The sequence below is a fragment of the Symphalangus syndactylus genome, chromosome 24 (genome assembly GCF_028878055.3).
Source record: "Symphalangus syndactylus isolate Jambi chromosome 24, NHGRI_mSymSyn1-v2.1_pri, whole genome shotgun sequence".
Classification (NCBI taxonomy): domain Eukaryota; kingdom Metazoa; phylum Chordata; class Mammalia; order Primates; family Hylobatidae; genus Symphalangus; species Symphalangus syndactylus.
The window spans coordinates 66,686,510-66,706,745 of record NC_072446.2 but is presented as its reverse complement, the minus strand read 5'-3'; the positions used below and the strand labels follow the sequence as shown (position 1 = coordinate 66,706,745).

At 39.8% G+C, this 20,236-nt stretch overlaps 1 protein-coding gene across 17 annotated transcripts in view; it reads left to right on the top strand.

The window, feature by feature from the left end:
* PLCB4 (phospholipase C beta 4) overlaps positions 1–20,236 on the top strand; it is a 413,770-nt gene that overhangs the window by 238,441 nt on the left and 155,093 nt on the right. For all 17 annotated transcript variants that reach the window (XM_055266705.2, XM_055266699.2, XM_055266709.2 and 14 more), the window contains one exon: positions 4,726–4,824. In XM_055266705.2, coding sequence (XP_055122680.1) covers positions 4,741–4,824 — 84 coding nt within the window. In that variant the 5' untranslated portion in view covers positions 4,726–4,740. The remainder of the gene's footprint in view (positions 1–4,725; positions 4,825–20,236) is intronic.

Below are 20,236 nucleotides of genomic sequence, written 5' to 3'. Positions count from 1 at the left end.
GCAAACTGAGGTGGCCACCATGTTGTTTTTTAATCTATTTTTCAAGCTAACACTTAGCTCCCTGTAGTTGGTTATTAAGGGGTTTCTGTGGGTCTGTTTTTCTCTGCAGATCTGTTTTATAGCATAGAAGGCATGAATGCACATCATCTACCTCAGAAGCTTGTTTCTAAGCTTCTTGGGTAGAAGCTGTGTGGTTATGTGTGTACATACATACTATATTCACCAAGCTATGCAAAAGATTTCAAAGTCAAACTTATTTCTTCTGTGTAACTGATAGAAGGCTTTATATACTTTGATTATCATCTCCACATTCCCCCTACCCTCAGCCTTTGGTAACCACTGTTCTACTCTCTGCTTTTATGAGTTCAACTGTTATAGATTCCACATGTAAGTGAGCACATGGATATTTGTCTTTCTGTATTTGGCTTATTTCACTTAGCATAATGTTCTCCAGTTCCATCTATGTTGTCACAAATGACAGAATTTCTTCCCTTTTTTAAGGCTGAATAATATTTCACTGTGTATAATACACCACATTTTCTCTATGCTTTCATTTGTTGTTGGATACTTGGGTTGATTCCATAACTTGGATATTGTGAATAGTGCTGCAGTGAACATGGGAGTGCAAATATCTCTTTGACCTACTGATTTAAAATCTTTCCGGTAAATACCCAGAAGTGGGATTGCTGTATCATTTATTTCCTCAAAAAACTAAAATTCCATTTTTAGTTTTTTGAGGCACCTCCATACTGTTTTTGACAATGGCTATAGTAATTTAAGCCAAATGTATTTTAACTTTGAAAGACGTATACTTTATTTAGCTTTTAAAATACTCTGATTAAAGTTATACACAGTATTCTCTTAGAATGTTTACATTCTCCTTCTTTAATTGTATCCCACTTTTCATTGTAAATGTTGTGAGTTTGTGCTACAGCCACCTCCTTCTCCTCATCCTCCCTTCTGCCCCCGCCTAAATCTCCCTCTCTCTATGTCTCTCACTCTTGCTCTCAGTACTTGCCAAATATATATCCAATTCAGAAAACAATTAACTTTTGCTTTTACTGATCATTGTTTTACTATTTTTATTTTTGGCTACATATTACATATCTATGTTTTGGTTTGTAATGCTCTCATCTTTTCTTTCTAAAAATTTTATAATTTCTGCTTAACTCAAGAATGAATTAGGGGTGTATATTTGTGTGTGTGGGGTGTGTGAATGTTTACTTTCCATGTATATAGATGTTGTACACTCTCTGTCATTGATTTATACGTTTCCTTGTTGTTGTCAATGAGCATGACCACAATATTTTCTGCCTTTTGAAAAATGCTGAAATTTCCTCTAGGGCCTAATCGTGATCGGATTTTGAGATTGTCACATGTGTGTGGGTAGCCAAGGTGCAAAGAGGGAAAGAAAAAAATAATATATTTAGAGAGAGAATAAATATATTAAGAGACAGAATAAAGCTCATTAAGTACTGTTATTTAAATTATGTTACTTTGAGTTATTTAAGTTGTTTGTACTAAATTATTAAGTATGATATTCAGATCTTCAAGATTCTTACTTCTTTGTCTTCTTATTCTGTTAATTTCTGAGAATCATTGTCTCCTGTTTGTGACTTTGCTAATTTCTCCTTGTACTTTGTCAATTTTCAAACATTTTGATGCTGTGTGGTCACGTGCTTAGATATTAATGGCAGTTAATATGATGCATTATTACTCTGTCTGTGCTTTTTCTCTTGAAGTCTGTTTCGTCTCATGTTATTGTTACACCTGTTTTCTTTTTTTCTTAACATGTGCCCATGGTATCTTTTTTCATCCCTGCATTTTCTTTCTTCTTTCTTTTTTTTAATTTTAGTTCTATCTTTTTTTGTTTTAATTATACTTTAAGTTTTAGGGTACATGTGCACAACATGCAGGTTAGTTACATATGAATACATGTGCCATGTTGGTGTGCTGCACCCAGTAACTCGTCATTTAACATTAGGTATATCTCCAAATGCTATCCCACCCCCTCCCCCCAACATCCCTGCATTTTCAAACTTCTTAGATAGTTTTCAAAATATTTCTGTAAACAACCATAATTTTACCTAATCCGAAAACCTCTTTTATAAGTGAATTTAACCAATTCGTGTTTACTATGCTTAGTGATGTGTCATTTTGTTTTGTGTTTTCTACTTATAATATGTTCCTGTCTTCTCTCCATTCTTTATCTGCTTACTTTTTAAAAGAGGCTCAAGTTTCTTTTGCTATTTCTCCCCTGCTAATCATTTGGAAGTTATATTTTTTAATTTTAATTTTCTATACGAGAACTCTTAAATTCATAGCACTCATATTTAAACTTCTATTTTCCTACTAATGTCTAGAGTTTTTAGTATCTCTGTTCCCCTCCCAAAATGGTTTTACTTCCCTTTGTCTCAAACTTCGTTCCTCCAACCACCTCGCTGGCCACAACTCATATATTGATACAATCTAGGATTTGGGTTGGCTAATTTTTGAATATATTTTTTCTTTTCTACTTTTTTGGCATAGTACAATAAGACTTGAGAGTAAGCCTATTGTTTCTTTTTACTTTATTTTTCTTAACATTATTTCCCATATCTCTCATTTCTCTATTTATTTTCCCCGACAGAGTATATAATACATTAAATTTTTCAGAGTAGATTACTAAATCGTTCTTATTACTTACAAGTCTGTAAATAACTACATTTTTCTCCTAAAAGTTGAAACAGTATTGAACACAGAATTTTAAATCCAAAATTATTTTCCGCAGAACTTTAAAATTGTCTTACTGCATTTAGTGTTGTGGATGATGTACCTGATATCAATCTCATTGTCATTTACCTCTAGATTATCTTTTCTCTTCCTGCATCTTTGAGAGATTTCATAATTTCTGCATATTTTGTGTCTTCAGTGTCACCATGAGGTATATTTGGGGGTGTATATCTTTTTCCCGCATTTATGCTATGTGGAATCAGTGGATTTTTTCACTTTGAGGACTCAAATATTCAGGTTTCAGAAACGTTCTTCTACTGTTGCTTTATTTCCATCCCTCCATTGTCTCCATATAAGGTTGTTAAACTTTTCCTTTCTATTTTCTATATCTCTAACTTTTTCACCCAGGCTGGAGTGCAGTGATGCGATCTTCATTCACGGCAACCCCCGCCTCCTGGGTTCAAGCAATTCTCCCTGCCTCAGCCTCCCGAGTAGCTGGGATTACAGGTGGCTGCCATCACACCCAGCTAATTTTTATACTTTTTAGTAGAGACGGGGTTTCACCATGTTGGCTAGGCTTGTCTTGAACTCCTGACCTCAGGTGATCCACCCCGCCTTGGCCTCTCAAAATGCTGGGATTACAGGCGTGAGCCACCGCGCCCGGCCTGGTGTTGCATTTTTAAGAATTCCTTGGCTCAACACTTCATCTGAGTTTTCTTTACAATTCAGCTCATCTATTAAGTTTTATTTCAACAATCTTGTTTTAAATCTGTAGTATCTGTAGTTAATTATATTTTAGGAACAGAATATACTCTCTCTTCCCTCTGAAAAAATCAGTATGCTGAAGTCAGGTCCTGTTTTTCCTGTTCACTCTCTTTCCTTGGGTGTAAGTTTTACTTGATGTGTTTGGTGTTCTTCCATGTTCTTTGCATTGCTTAACTATTTGGTGACTCTTTGTTGTATGCTTCCCTGTCATGCAAGATGTTTGGGTTGTAGTTATTGCATACATACCATGGTGCATGTTGCCAACAAGGATGGGTAAAAGGAATGCTGAGTTCTTCCTAGTGGCAGGGAGCCACCCTGAACAGTGCCTAGCCTCTCTTTAAATGTCCTACTCACTGTCTATGATAAAACTGTTGCAGGGCTTTTCCTTAGTTCAGCTAAAAACGGGGTTCTTTGTCCCACGGCCATGAAAATTCAAGCTCACAGACAATTTAAATGGTAAGACAGGGTTTCATTGGGTAAAAAGGAAGAAAAGGGGAGCAACAGGGACTCTTGCCAGCCCAGAATCCCTGCTAGAGGGCTTCCTTCCAGGCCATTGGAATCCCACGTTCCACACAGGAGGAGGAGGGGCCAGACTCCTCTCTCTGCTACAAATATTGTGAACATCCCGAGGCCCCACCTCAGTGGGCAGGCTGGTTGGAGTTTCTCCAGGGACCCCCTATGAGCTGGCTGTCTCAAAACCAGACCTTCTCTTGCTCCTCCACGTGGCCCAAGGGGTGAGGAACGAAGGGGTAGGGGAAAGAGAGCCTAAGAGAGGGCTAAAGAGAGGACAAAGAGCTATAAAAAATTCTGGCTATTCCTACATGATTCTGCAACTTATACCCTGTGGGCTCCTCCTGCCCTATGTTCACCTTCAAGCCCATAGTGCCCTTAGCTATTTACAGCAGTCCTCTCTTATGTATCGATTTTGGTCTATGGTTTCCTTATTTTATCTGGTGCCTTCAGATTTAAATAAATAAATAAATATATATATGCACATCTTGTTATTTTGTAGGATTTGGAGAGGGAATGGAAACTTCCCAAATGATCACCTCTGGTATTTCTTGATTATGGTATCTCCAGGTTTAGAGAAAAGAAAGCAAGTTGCGGGGTCAGGCAAAGGGAAGAAGAAAAACACGTATTCCACATATTTAAAGAAAATCTTCTGCAAACACAGAAATGCAAAGTGATTAAGCATCCTCAATTGTTTTTTCATTTTATATACTAATGAGCTATTCTTTTTCATTTTAGGTCTTGAATATAATCATGGCCAAACCTTATGAATTTAACTGGCAGAAGGAAGTTCCTTCCTTTTTGCAAGAAGGAGCAGTTTTCGACAGATACGAAGAGGTAAAGAAGTATTATTAATCTTTTTTCTCAAAACATTCTAATCATTATTAAATTTTAATTACAGTATTGAGTAAATATGCTTTGACATAAGTAAGAACATCTTTAGGATTTATAGGTTGGAGTTGTTGAAAAGAGGCAAGTTATGAGATAGAGTAATAATGATAATGATACTATAAATTTTTGAGTGCTCACTATGTGCCAGATGACCTTCTAAACATTTTATGTGTATGATTTGTTTAATTTTTCACAACAACCTTATGAGGTTGTTGCTATTAATATTCTCAGTTTACAGATGGGTTTTATGTAGTAACAGTTTTTGCTTAATGCAGTGCTTTTGGCAGTCATTCTACATATAACTTTGTATGTGTTATAAATGTAATAGTGATTGAACTTTGTGCCAGTCATTGCTTTGCTCATTTCATTGATAGAAACCATTTTGACCAAAGCTTTGCATGCCTCTGATTCTATCATTTATTGTCTGTGCCCTTGCAAGGTGGTGATGACTCCAGACTTTCTATAGAGCAGGGGCTTTGGGCCACCAATCTGTTCAGAATGGCTGGGTAGGTGAATTAAAGCCTCATTTGCATTGTAAATGCATGATTTTTCTTCTATTGTACTTGAATTTGAGGTGACTTTGGAAGGAGTGTATAATGAAATTGATGTTTCCTTTACCACAAAGTTGAATATAAAACATATTAAAACTTCATTTAGAGTCAGAGTTGGTTCCTTTCAAAATCAATGAAGTGTATGAAGTGGCTAATTCGCTGATCTTCCCAGAGGTCCAGATTTTTAGATGCAGAAACTAAGTCTTCTGTGAGCTGACATAGCTTAATACTTGTTGACTTGATATTTCTGCAGGGTGTATCATAGTACTCTCTAGATTTACAGGATAGTCACTTTTTAAGTAAACAAAATTGCGAATTCTAAGGATGAACCTAAAAATGGTCACTATTCCTTGTTTGAATTAAAATATTGAAGTGATAGCTGTTCATATGTCTGAAATTGAAATAGCAGTGGACTGCATTCTGCTGTAAGATGAAACAGAATAATATTCTGCCATCCAGAGACAAGCACTGTTAATTCTTTTGCAGTTTTCTTCTAGTCTTTTTTCATATTTGTTTTTCTTTTTTTCTCTCTCCCATGGTTGAGATCATAGAGTAATATTTTTAAAATATAAAGCAGATCCCATTTCTCCTGTGTTTACAATGCTTCCATCACTTCCCATTGTAGCATAAAGGGAATTTCACAGAATGAACTACAAGGCCTTCTGTAGTTTGGCTCCTGCTTAATTACCTCACCTTCATTTCTCTCCAGTTTCCAACATACACTGTATGCTTCAACTATAGCAAACCACTTACAGTTTCCCCTATAAACTATTCTACTACACAGTTTGTTTATGCTACTCCCTCTTCCTGAAATGTATTTGTTCCTATTGGTTTGATTGGTGAACTCCTCTCATCGCAGAACCCAGAGGAGAAATCTCCACTTCTGTGATATCTTCCTTGACTCACTGAATAAGAGGCGATAACTTATTTTTTGCCACCACTAACCTACCCTTGCATATTTTACACTGCGTTCACATTTTATTTAATGTTTCTTTCTCTCAAACTATACTCTGAGTTTCTTGAAGTCAAGGATCGTATTTTACTTATCTTTTTCTCTCCAGGGACTAGCAGAATACCTGTAACCACCAAACTCTTTGTGGATGTCTAGCATCTAAAATGATTTTAGATCCAGTTGATTCCAATTCAGACTAATAATTCAGAGGAGGTAATTTTGAAGAGATTACATGCAATCATTGGTTCAGTATATCTCCTACTGTTACGTAAGAGAAAGCTATTGTAGAAAAAAGTACTTGACAAAAGTGAAATGTGATTTGATGAACCAGAGATTCATTTGAATCCTTCTTATTTCTTGTGATTTTTTTTTGGTTATTAATCATCACAGCTCATATTAGGAAATACTGATCACCTGTGCTTCTAAAGGCATTTGCTTTTCCTCTGGATTCCTCTGCAAACTAGGCAAAGTTAGAAGGAAAGAACCCTTGAACAAGTATTAAATACAATGTAACTAAGCTTTCAACTCTTTCAAGTGCTATTTTACTAGGATTTTGAGCAAAAACGTTTTAACTTTATAAAGTAAACATGTGTCTTCATGATAACATACCAAACCACAAAGCTGAAGAATATTTCAAGCTGGATGACAGCCAGTTTAAAAAAAAATTATTTCCCACTCCTATAAGACTCAGTTCTTTAGAGCCAGAGCCATGAAAACATTTAAGGCAACAACATGTAAGCAGAAAAGTTTCGTTTCTATGGTTGGTACATGAACAGCCATGAGGGATTACAGCTGAAAGCCAATGGGAGGAACAAGATTAGAGAAACAAAACGCAAGCATCCCTGAAGTGTCATAGCAAAGGTACCTTTTGTGAAGGGGCATAAATGCTGTCAGCACCATATGATAACTAATGTTATCGTCATGAACTCAAATAGCAGGTAAACATAAAATTATATTCCGTGTATTTGTTTAAAGAAAGCAGCTGGGCGCAGTGGCGCACGCCTGTAATCCCAGCACTTTGGGAGGCCGAGGCGGGCAGATCACTAGGTCAGGAGATTGAGACCATCCTGGCTAACGCACTGAAACCCCGTTTCTACTAAAAATACAAAAAAATTAGCCAGGCGTGGTGGCACATGCCTGTAGTCCCAGCTACTTGGGAGGCTGAGGCAGGAGAATCGCTTGAACCCAAGAGGCAGACGTTGCAGTGAGCCAAGATCACGCCCCTGCACCCCAGCCTGGGTGACAGAGTGACACTGTGTCTCACAAAAAAAAAAAAAAAAAGGGAAGCAGGGAGTAAGCATTCACTAGGTGGAGGAAAAATGTTTAATAGCCACTGTTTTAAAAATAGTCAATAAATGTAGTAAGTGCAAATGCATTTAAAGTTTGTTTTATTATTTCTGCATTACTGAAGAATTATTTTTGAGACAGCCAGATTTTTACAAATGACCTAAGTGGTAGGCTGTGTTGTAGCATCTGATTGTATTGCCATGACACTTCTAATTCTGTACTTCTCTAACTTTACTTGACTTACACGTTACTTAAATGCAAAATGTATTTTGTTTCCTAAGTGATGCTTAATATTAAATCTTTAAAATAGAGATTCCTCTCTTGTGGAGGAGAGAAATAGCAGTGCTTTTAAAAATACGTGCAACCCAGCTATCTCTAACTCAACCAGCCCCCTGACTTTCCTATAATATCCACATCAAAGATCTGAAGAACCCATTCCCTGGCAGATCAGGGCCTTCCCAGTCTTTCCTAGAATTCCTAGGTGCTTACCCACTCTTGGTGATGACTTATGTCCTCAAATGCTTCGTTACCATTCAATTTCCAGGACTGTTGACTACTCCAATTTGTTTCCTTCCCTAAACCCATTTTAACATCAAATCCCAGAAACACAAGGATGTTGTAAAAAGTAGACTTTTTACTGAAGATTTAGTGGCAGCAGAGAATTGCCTCACACACCAGGACAACTTTAAGATTAAAAATCGGAGATCATGCTGAATAAATTTCATTAGCCAGCCCAGCCAGGGGTTTCTCTCTTTTTTTCTTCTTTGTCCCTCTCCTCCATCAGGGTGCATGTTCCTATTTCCTTTATTTTATTTTAATCACACTCAGAGTCTTTTTTCACTTTTCCACATGCTTTTTTCTTAACTTAAACATTTTCTCTCTCTCAATCTAAAGAAGAAACCTTCAAAATTCAAGTCCCTCCTCATCCTGAGCTGTTTGGCTCCCCTTTCACCTCAAACTCTCCTACTCAGACTCTCCTGAGATCTTCCCTTTTGCATAAGCCTGAAAGTCAAAGTATGTCCTTAAAACAAACAAAATCTAAAAAGAGCTTTATTCTTAAGAAGGAGACTGCCATCATAGGTAAGTGTTCACCAACAGAACTTTCCACAATGATAGAAATGGTCTACATTTGTGTTGCCGTTATGGCAGCCACATGTGGCTGTTCAGCACTTGAAATGTGGCTACTGGGACTGAGGGACTTAAGTTTTTAATTTTACATAATTTAAATTCAAATTTATATAGGTACATGGGCCTAGTGGCTTTCTTACTGGATGGCATAGATAATCAACTCAAACTACAACCAGATTTAAAAATTCCATTCTCCTTTCTTGACACTAAGAAACATTCTCAGTGCATTCCATTGGAATCTACAGAATTCATCAGCCAGTTCTCCTTAGTGGCAACCAGAGCAGGGGTTCAAATGTTTTATAGATGACTCAGCCACTGGCCTCGTCTTTCCCACATCATAAATCCCAGCTGGGGCTACCCCTTCTTCTTGCCCATGGGTCTTTCTTGTATCTGAGTCCAGCTGCCTAGATGGAGTCCCTTTTTCTAGCAAAGTCTTGGTCTTCTTGGTCTTTATCCTAGCCTCCCCACCTTCCACCGTATACTCTCACACAGACACACACACCCACACACACACACACACACACACACTCACACACACACGGTGGAGGAAAACTGAGACAATTATTGCAGGTGTCAGGATCAAAGGAGTATCGAAGTGCAGGGTCAATACAAACCTAAAGTCAGGCACAGTGGGACAGGCTGACTTTGGCCTCTTTCCAAGGTGGTTCTGAAATCAAATTGTGAGCAGCCACACCATGAAGCTCAGAAAAGCTCAAGCAGCCTACACCTCACAGGCTGTTCATCAGCAAAGCAAGGCACTTTCCGAATACAATTTTCAAAAGAGTTAAAAACACAAGCCTCATATAAAGTATTTTCATTAAAAGATATATTTAACTAATCAGTGAGGACATTAGCAGGATGATAAAGCTAGTTCCAAGAGCACTTGAGGAAGAGAATTTTACATAGGAAAGGAAAGGAAAAGTGAAATAAGTTTTGTCAATTAGATACAGAACTGGCTAATGTCCTATAAGGCAATAAAACTACAACCTATTATAGATTTGCCTTTTTCTACTGGACACAAGTCATCTGCATCACTATAGAATAACAGCAGAAAAATGCTATCTATTAAACTTCAAAGAATCTAGGTCCTAAACAACAGTAAATAGTAGGTCAAACCAAAAATACATTTTTCTATAGAAGTAAATCATTCTTAGGTATGCCTCTTCAATCATACTTTGACATAACAATGAAAAGAGGGATAGCCATCTTTGTATATTATTTTTTAGCTTTAGATAATTTAAATTAAATTGTAAAACAGTATCCAGATATACCTGTATTTACACTAAAAGATACTTACAAAGTCATCAAAATGATAATATCGTAATAATATTAGTTTTTCAACTGTTATAATCAACCTATTAGTTTTTCAACTTTTATAATCAACCTAAGGGTAGACAAAACATTTAATTATTTTTGACCAAGAATAACAAAAAAGCTGTTACCTTTATCTATTTAAAGTAAGGGTGCCAGACAGGTGCTGGAAATTAGAAGGGACTTGGAGAAACAGAGGAAAGGCCAGAGGCTTTATACTCTCAGCAAGAGGGAAGGTTGCTAGTTGATGTACAATAGAGACTTGCATATACGATTTAAAGTATAAAAGTAGCCAATCACAAACCAAAAACAAAATAATTTCAAATTTGGAGTTGGAGGGAGAAAAAGCAGTGAAAATGCATTAAATGGAGTTAAATTGCTGTGTTTTTATCCCAAGAAACCGATTTCTGCATGTTCCCGGTGGATAATTAGTTTAGTTACTGGCTGTCTTGCCATGAGTCCTGTTTTCTTAAGCTCCTGTCTCTCTTTGAGTTGGACATACAGAACAGAAACCTGTTGGTGCCACTTTATTATGCACTGCAGTAAGTACTGGCTTCATAGTTTGGACGGCAGCTGTACTCACCACTATACCACCAACACCACTGGCTGGGGTTCTCAGTTTTAAACTCCAGGCTTTCAGTATGTGGCCCTGAAGCCCTTTCACTCTCACCCCTCCACCTTCTTCCACTTGCATATTGTGATGAGAAAGGTGGTAGAATGATCTCCTTGTGGTGTAAGAGGAGAGGAAGGGGCAGCAGGGCTGGGGGACTGACCCCAGAAGCCTTAATGAGGAGGCCCCTTTCAGGCTGAGTCTTGATAGGTGAGTCAGTCAACCACTCAAAGCATAGCTAAGAGGAAGGGAGAGGCCAGGGCTTCTGCAAGGGCATGAGTATGACAGCACATTCTATTGAGGGGGTAAGGGGATTGTCTAGCTAGGGCAGAGGGTAGGGCAGTGGAGTACACGGGTGAAGGCACAGAGACGGCCAGTGTCCACACCGTCAGTGGGTTTGCTTTCCAGCCCAGGGCATTGGCATTTGATTCTGAAAGGTCTAGGGAACCTTTGATGGGGTTTCAGCAGGGCAGTGATCAGTTCTGGATGACCAGTGACAAGTGGATGTGGCTGGATTCCTTGTGGGAGTAGTCTGGGGGGTAGTGTTGGGCTTGAAGGACTTAATGGACAGTCAATCACACATATGGAGAAATATGGGAGGATTTTGAGTATAGGAATAAATGAGAAGATTTTTCTAACCTGGTGGATGTAGAATATGTGAGAGAATAAGTGTAGAATGAGGTTGGAATTTCTAGCACAGGAACTGGACAGCTCTGATGCAAGGTGGAGGGAATGCCAGAGAAGGGGGTGTGTGTATGGATGCATTTATATTGTTTCTTTCTGAAATGATGAAGAACCAAAAGGAAAAATGATATCTTCTGTAGTACCTAAGAAGCATTTTGTATATAATCACATTAATACTAGTTAAAAATACATTGAACAGAAAGGGAAGAACGTAATAAATGATCCAAGAGGATGAACACATGGGCGCATCTTCCTCTCTCAGTCCTCCTCTCTCAGGGTGATTGTTGTTGCCTGATGGGATGAAGGAATGACCCCAAGACCCTCACAGCCACGGGCTTCCTTCATTCACCCTCTCATGTGGGTGATACTGCATTCCTCAGGGTAGAGGAATTTTTTTTTTTTTTTTGAGACAGAATTTCATGCTTGTCGCCAAAGCTGGAGTGCAATGGCACGATCTCGGCTCACTGCAACCTCCGCCTCCTGGGTTCAAGCAATTCTCCTGCCTCAGCCTCCTGAGTATCTGGGATTACAAGCATGTGCCACCATGCCCGGCCAATTTTTGTATTTTTAGTAGAGATGTGGTGAAACCCCGTCTGCATAAACTGAAAGTCTGTTTATACAGAAAGGTTTGAGGAAAAAGAACCTCTGACAGAATATTCTGAATTATAATTAGGGGTAAGATTGTAAATATGTATACTTATATGAGTCTATCACACACTCTGTATATTGTATGTGGATTATCATATTGGAATCATTAGGCTACAACAAGCTATATAGCAACTTAATGATGTTAAACAATCTTGAGTACAGTTGGCCCTTTAAAAATTCGGAAATATTTTAAAGTCATTACAACTTAATCCATGGTGCAAACCACTGTTCTAGAAGGCTGAGATAAAGCAATGAACAAGACAAACAAAGTCTCAGTCTTTTGGGAGTGTATGGTCCAGTGGCAGAAGACCAACAATAAACCAATAAGCATAGAAATGAATGGTTTCCAGCAGTGTTCAATACTATCATGTTGCTAAAAGGAGTGATAGACGGATCAGAGAGACAGGCAGACACTGAGGAGTAGGGGAGGGGACATTGCTGTGGGTTGGGTGGTCAGGGCAGGCCCTATTCAGGAGGTGGCATTTGAAGTTGTAGCTGAATGATAAGAAGGAGATAGATTGGCCGGGCGCAGTGGCTCACACCTATAATCCCAGCACTTTGGTAGGCTGAGGCGGGCAGATCACCTGAGGTCAGGAGTTCGAGACCAGCCTGGCCAACGTGGCAAAATCCTGTCTCTACTAAAAATATAAAAATTAGCCAGGCATAGTGGTGCACGCCTGTAGTCCCCGCAACTCAGGAGGCTAAGGTACAAAAATCACTTGAACCTGGGAGGCAGAGGTTGCGGTGAGCTGAAATTGCGCCACTACACTCCAGCACTCCAGCCTGGGTGACAGAGCTAGACTGTCTAAAAAAAAATTTAAAAAAAGGAGCCAGTTTGGCCAAGAACTAAGGGAAAAGCATTCCAAGACATGGAAACAGCAAATGCTAGGCCCTGAGGCAAACATAGTCTTGGCATGTCGAAAGAAGAGCACCAAGGGTGGAGTGAGCATCATGGTCAGGGCGTGGTAAGAGGAGAATTCTGAGAAGCAGACAGAAGCCCCTCATATGGAGCAGTAGTTCTCTCAAAGTGTGGCCCCCAAGCCAGCATCATCAGCACCACCCAGAACCTTATTAGAGATGCGCATTCTCAGGCCCATCCCACGGACCTATGGAATCAGAAACTCCAGGAACTGGCCCAGGCGTATGTGCATTAACAAGCCCTTCCAGGAAGTCCAGTGCACACTTAAGTACGAGAATAAATGGTGTAGAACCAGGCCGAAGTGTTTGGATTTTGTTCTGATTGCTATGGGAAGCCATTTTCATCAGGGACTGGCATGATCCAATTTACATTTTGGAGACAGTTACTCTGGCAGCCGTAAAAAGGATGATTCGTAGGCGGGGGCCAAAAGGTTGGAGAAGACTAGGACTTTAAGGAAGGTGAGCTAGAGGCTTAATCCTTCCTTTTCCTGACTATGTCTCCATGGGCGATTTTCTTAATATCTCCGTGACAGAAAAATAGGGGATGTTAAGGTGGACGGGTCGAAGAATATCAGTTGTTCTCCTTAGGATTCTACGAGTCTGCACACATCTTTCTTGTCAGCACAGCTGTGTGACTTCTTCCTGATGTGAGAAGAAAGCCAAGGCCAGGCATCTGAGCACCGCCTCAGTTGGCCCGAACACTGAAACAACCCAAAGCACCAAAAACTAAGATCAGCCAGGTTTTTGCAAAGAAAAACCCAAAACAACATTCAAGCCTGTTCCTTCCTCTAGACCAGCCTTTGAAATAACAGTGCTGATAATATTATGTGGTCTCTCATGCCCCCAAAGCTCAGAGCTCATTGTCATCCAAGCATGAGACCTTTAAGGAAAGGTCTGTATGGTAGGTCATCTCATGCTGAAAAGTCATAGAATTGGATCAGCATACTTTTTCTGTAAGGGACCACATATTAAATAGTTTAGATTTTATGAGTCCTGCAGCCTCTGTTACAGCTATTCGACTTTGTCGTTGTAGCCCAATAGCAGCCATAGAACATAATATGTAAATAAATGAGCAGGCACCTGGATTAGAAGACAAACAATGCCACATAGAAATGAGCAACAAATTGGTTTTGATGGTGGTGGTAATAATGAAATAATTCTAGTTTCAAGTAATCATTTTTACTCCTCATGTTCTTTTACTACTACTGTATTGTATTTTTAATTTAGTCATCCTCTATTTGTCTTCCTTATCTTGATAGATCATCGTATCAGTTTATCACCTTTTGCTGCATACGTAACAGACTGCTCACCTTTCTTTTCTAAGATGCTCTCATTTTTGTGGGGTGGGGCCGGGGCTTGCTCTTCTCATTTTCATGTCTCTTCCCTCTCTGTGAAGTTTCTTTGGGCTTGCTTTTATTTCTTCACAAAAGTAGAAGATAACTCTATTTCCTGGAGGAATGGAAGCATCTCCCCCTTGAAATAGTGTCTCAGTCAGTTTGATGGAAAACGGTAATCCTTGAGATCCATGCTTCAAGGATGCAAGAAGGAAATCTTATTCATGGAAAGATGTGAGACGATCCATTAGGAAACTAGACAAGGAAATCTGGGGTCCCACTAGATTTACAAGGAGCTTGTGGAAACAACACAAGACAGGAAGAAAGTATGGAAAAAATATGGGCAATTAAATTAAAATATAAGTGTAAGCACCAAGGGGTTCTTCCTGCCAGCTGCACAAAGAAAGAACACAGCATTGTAGTAAAGAAAGAGTTTGGGCAGCCGTGGTGGCTCACGCCTGTAATCCCAACACTTTGGGAGGCAAAGATGGGCAGATCAGTTGAGGTCAGGAGTTGGAGACCGGCTTGACCAACATGGTGAAACCCTGCCTCTACTAAAAATACAAACATTAGCTGGGCTTGATTGCAGGCACCTGTAATCCCAGCTGCTCAGGAGGCTGAGGCAGGAGAATCACTTGAACCCTGGGACACAGATTGCAGTGAGCCCAGATTGTGCTATTGCACTCCAGCCTGGGTGACAGTGACAGAGTAAGACTCTGTCTCAAAAAAAAAAAAAAAAAAAAGAGTTTAATAGAGACAAGGCCAGCCACACCACTTGGGAGATGAGTTAGTATTCAAGTCATCTCGTCCAAAGCTGCTAGGTTAGGGGTTTTTTTTAAAGCAGTTTGAGGGAAGAGGAGGTGCGGGGGGCTAGGCTTCTGCTGATTGGATGGGGCAGGGATGAAATCACGCTGAATTGCTTCTGGGTGGGGCCGTAGGAGTGGGGTTGGTAAGTCCAGGTGGGTCCAGGTGGAGACATGGGTGTTAGGCATGCAAAAAAAAACCTGAAAAGATATCTCAAAAGGCCAATCTTAGTTTCTACAATGGCAATGTTATTTGCAGAAGTAACTGGGGACGTTGCATATCTTCTAACATCCAGAATAATGGCTGACAGTCATGTATGTCTGCACCTTAGCAGGACTCAGGCCTTCCTCTCAAACAAAAGGGGTTGGTTTTTGGGCAAGGCCTATTATCATTTAAACTGTAGCCTAAACATCTTCCAAAGTTACCTTGGTCCAAAAGCCCAGGAATAATTAAGGAAAAGGCAAGGTGGGAGGTGGGTTAGCTCAGCTAACTGTTATAATTTTTCTCACTGATATAATTTTTGCAAAGGCAGTTTCATAAGGAACTGGCTGAGGATCTACTTAGGTGTCTCAAGTACTACTGTACTATGCTAAAGAATTAAACACAATGGCTAAAATTACGGTGCTGATTCTCTATTGCTTCTTCTCAACCTGCAGTATAAAGAGAAAAATGCTCAATATTAGCTACCTCAAGCTGTGTCTGTGGTCCACAGGTGAACAGGAGGGTGTTGGCCAGGGCATCCTTTTAATTAGGGTTGATGAGTGCAGTCTTGCAGATCATCAGGCTAGTGGTGAAGAGACCCTAAGGACATCCTGGTTTCATTCTCTTTGCACATCTCTTTGGAATTGCACTCTCTTAATGCATGTGGTGTAGCCATTGAATTAATAGAGTTCATTCAAGTGTGAGCAAATGAACAGTCAGATGAAATATACAGCACATGTTAAAGTGAATACTTTGTTGAGCAGTCTAGGGAGAAAAAATTAAAAAAAAATCAAGTTAATAATTTTGAAGTCCCTTTTTGATTGATAAAATTGCACTTCTTTAAACCTGTGCAATTTCATGCCACTGAATTCCCTATTCTTGAAAATTTTCAGAAATTATTTTTGTCATTGTTACTTGTTTTGGTTGTTTTTGAGAGGGTGCTGTATTAGTGAGGGTTCTCCAGAGAAACAGAGCCAATGGGATATATAGAGATATATAGGTAGGAAGAGATTTATTATGAAGGATTGGCTCACACAGTTATGAAGGCTGAGAAATCTTATGTCATCTGTCTATAAGCTAGAGGCTTAGGAAAACCAGTAGGGCAGTTCCAGTTCAAACCTGAAAGGCCAGAGAACCAGGGGAGCCAATGATGTGTATCAGTTGAGTCCAAAGGCCCCAGAACCAGGGGCATCAGTATCCAAGTTGAATGTCCCAGATCAAGACAGAGTGAATTCATTCTTCCTCCACCATTTTGTTCGATTCAAGCCCTCCGTGGATTGGATGATGCCCTCCTGTATTTGGCAGATCTTCTTTATTCATTCCATCAATTCAAACACAAATCTCTTCCAGAAACAGCCTCACAGACACACTCGGAAGTAATATTTTATCAGCCATCAGCCTTAGCCCAGTCAAGTTGACATATAAAATTAATCATGACAGGTGTTTTTTTTAGCACAGACAGTAGTAAATCACTACTACTTTGAGCACTCACTAGGTGCTGGACCTTGTACTTGACAAATGGTATAAATGATCAGGAAAGGATCCTGATCTAGACCCTAAGAGAGGATTCTTGGATCTCGCCCAAGAAAGAATTAGAGATGAGTGCACAGAGTAAAGTGAAAGCAAGTTTATTAAGAAAGTAAAGAAACAGAAGAATCGCTATTCCATAAACAGAGCAGCCCTGACAGATGCTGGTTAGCTATTTTTATGGTTATTCTTGATCGTATGCTAAACAAGGGGTGGATTATTCATGAGTTTTCCAGGAAAGGGGCAGTAATTCCTGGAACTGAGGGTTCCTCCCCTTTTTAGACTATATAGGGTAACTTCCGGACATTGCCATGACATTTGTAAACTGTCAAGGCACTGGTAAGAATGTCTTTTAGCATGCTAATGCATTAATATAAACATATAATGAGCAGTGAATACAACCAGAGGTCACTTTCTTCTAGCCATCCTAGTTTTGGCAGCTTTTGGCCGGCTTCCTTAGTGCATCCTGTTTTATCAGTGGGGTCTTTGTAACCTGTGTCTTGTGCTGACCTCCTCTCTCATCCTGTTACTAAGAATGCCTAACCTCCTGGGAATGTAGCCTAGTAGGTCTCGGCCTCGTTTTACCCAGCCCTGTTCAAGATGGAGTGGTTCTGGCTCCAGTGCCTCTGATTTAAGCATTATTTCACTTAAGCCTCGAAACAACTCTGTTTTAAGTAGGTCTTTTTAGCTTCCTTTTGCAGTTTACAAAACTGAGGATTAAAATGGTTAAGCATGTTGCTTGAGGTTTCACAGGCTGGTTACAGACTTAGCAGAAACATGGCCTGCCAGCTAGCCTACAGTGGATCTCCAAGTATGGTTTGCGACAGCATCAGCAATATTTATGAGCTTGCTAGAAATGCAGATTATTAGGCCCCACCCCAGACCTACAGAATCAGAAACTCTGGGGGGAGGGTCCAGCAATCTGTGTTTTAAGAGCCCTCTCAGTGATTCTGATGATGCAGCTCAAGTTTGAGAACCTAGGCGTAGGGAAAGGTAAAGAATTGTAGACTTACTAGAAGGAAACAAAATTAGATCCATTTAAAGTTCTTTACAGCTAATCTTCCTCAAACAGGCAACACAGATAAAAGGGTGAAAACTGTTGAATAAAAGAGACTTCTTTATCTAGGCTGAACATATTAGATTTATTGAACCCTTGACACAGTGCAAAGTACTTGACATCAGTCATCGCTTTAAACTCTCAGGTGGTGCTAAGGACTAAATGAGATTTTCCACAGTTTACAGATGAGGAAAGAGAAGCTTAGGTCACTTAAGAATTGCTTGTTAATCAACATGTAGTACGTGATAGAGCTAGTGTCCAGAACTAGTGTATTGCTAAAGGGAACATACACAGGTCACACAGCTTTATGACCCAGAATGGATGTCAGCAGAGAAACATGTTTTTGAAGATATATATGATGTATAAAATACATAATTAAAAAGTCTTTCCAAAGTTCATTAATAGGTTGGAACCAAAGACTTGTTTAACTTTTTTACTCACCATTTGCGTTATTTATTCTAGACCATAAGTATTATACTACTAAGTCTAGGTGTTTTTAGTCTAGTTCTCTTAGGGAAATGAGAATGGGAAGACTGTATTTTTCATATAATTTCCCCCACATTCCCCAAGGAAAGTATTTACCAGGGCTTTTTTAGGTGTTTTGTTTTGTTTTGTTTTGTTTTGTTTGAGACGGAGTCTCACTGTGTCACCAGGCTGGAGTGCTGTGGCATGATCTGGGCTCACTGCAACCTCTGCCTCCCGAGTTCAAGTGATTCTCCTGCCTCAGCCTCCCAAGTACCTGGGACTACAGGTGCGTGCCACCATGCCCAGCTAATTTTTGTATTTTTAGTAGAGACGGGGTTTCACCTTGTTGACCAGGCTGGTCTCGAACTTTTGACCTCGAGATCTGCCTGCCTCGGCCTCCCAAACTGCTGGTATTACAGGCGTGAGAGCCACTATGCCTGCCCTTTCTTTTTTTTCTTTCTTTTTTTTTTTTTTTTTTGAGACAGGACCTCACTGTCACCTAGGCTGGTTTGCAATGGCACAATCATAGCTTACTGCAACCTCTAACTCCTGGGCTTAAGCAATTCTTCTGCCTCAGCCTCCTTCCTGAGTAGCTGAGATTACAGGCAAGAGCCACCACAACCAGCTAATTTTTTTTTTTTTTTTTTTTTGTAGAGTCAGGGTCTCGCTGTGTTGACCAGGCAGATCGTGAACTACTGGGCTCAAGTGAGCCTCCTGCTTTGGTCTCCCAGAGTACTGGGATTATAGGCATGAGCCACTGTGCCTGGCCCCTACTCTTTAATTTTTTAGTGGGGAGAAAAACTAGGTAAAATGTACTATATGGAAAGAATATAATATTTTCTTTCAATTGATGGACATAGACATAAAATATTGTCAGCGAGAAAGCCTATCTTTTTAATACTGATTTTGATAAACTAACAAGGAGCATATAATTTATAAACTACTTTCTCTTAAAGCCATAAATAGTAAGCACTTGCTCTGAAATGCTGCTTTGTCAAGAACGTTAATTGAAGCAGATGGGCGAGTCAGTATAGCTTCGCAGGTCCAGCCTGCGTTCCCTTTCTACTGCAGAGTTACCCTGAGGACAGCATGCTGGCACCTCCACGGCTCTTCTGCTGTCGACTTTTCTTCTCTCAAGTACCTGAAAGGGCAGGTGATGCTCTTAACTTTGTACACATGTGAAAAGGAGACTAGTTTTTGAATGCTCACCAAAAGCCAAGTTGCCAGGATATTGTTTGCAAATACAGAAAGGGTTTTTGTACTAAGTGGTATTTAAGGTAAAATCTTTGCCAAAGAACTCTATCCAAAAGCTTGAAATACACATAGTTGGTTAAGGGAATGCATTTGGAGTTAAACAGAAATAGGTTCAGTTTTGGCTTTGCTACTCAAGAGATGTGACCATGAGTCAGTCTTACACCCACAAAGCACTAAGCCACAGCTTCCTTGTTTGAAAAATGGGAGTGATAATACCTACCTCGCATTGCCATCATAAGGAATAAGTAAGATGGATTTTTTTAGAATGGAAGTCAGATTATGCCCTTCTTTTGGTTTAAACCTTTAATGGGTTTCTACCTCATTCCAAGTAATTTCCAAAGTTCTTTCTGTGTCCTGCAAGTCCCCTACATGACCTACCATTTCACTGTCCCATTGATATTCCCTGAGCATTCTAGGCACACTCTGACCTCAGGGCCTTTGCACTTGCTGTTCTCCCTCTGGACTGCTCTCCCCTGTACAGTCCTCATGGTTCACTTCCTCACTTCATTCTGTTTCTGCTAAAATATCACATTCTCCAAGAGGCCTTCTTACTCACCTACACACACAGGCTCCTGACCCTTCTGGATGTTTTAATTGTTACATTTATCACTGCCTGATAACTTACCC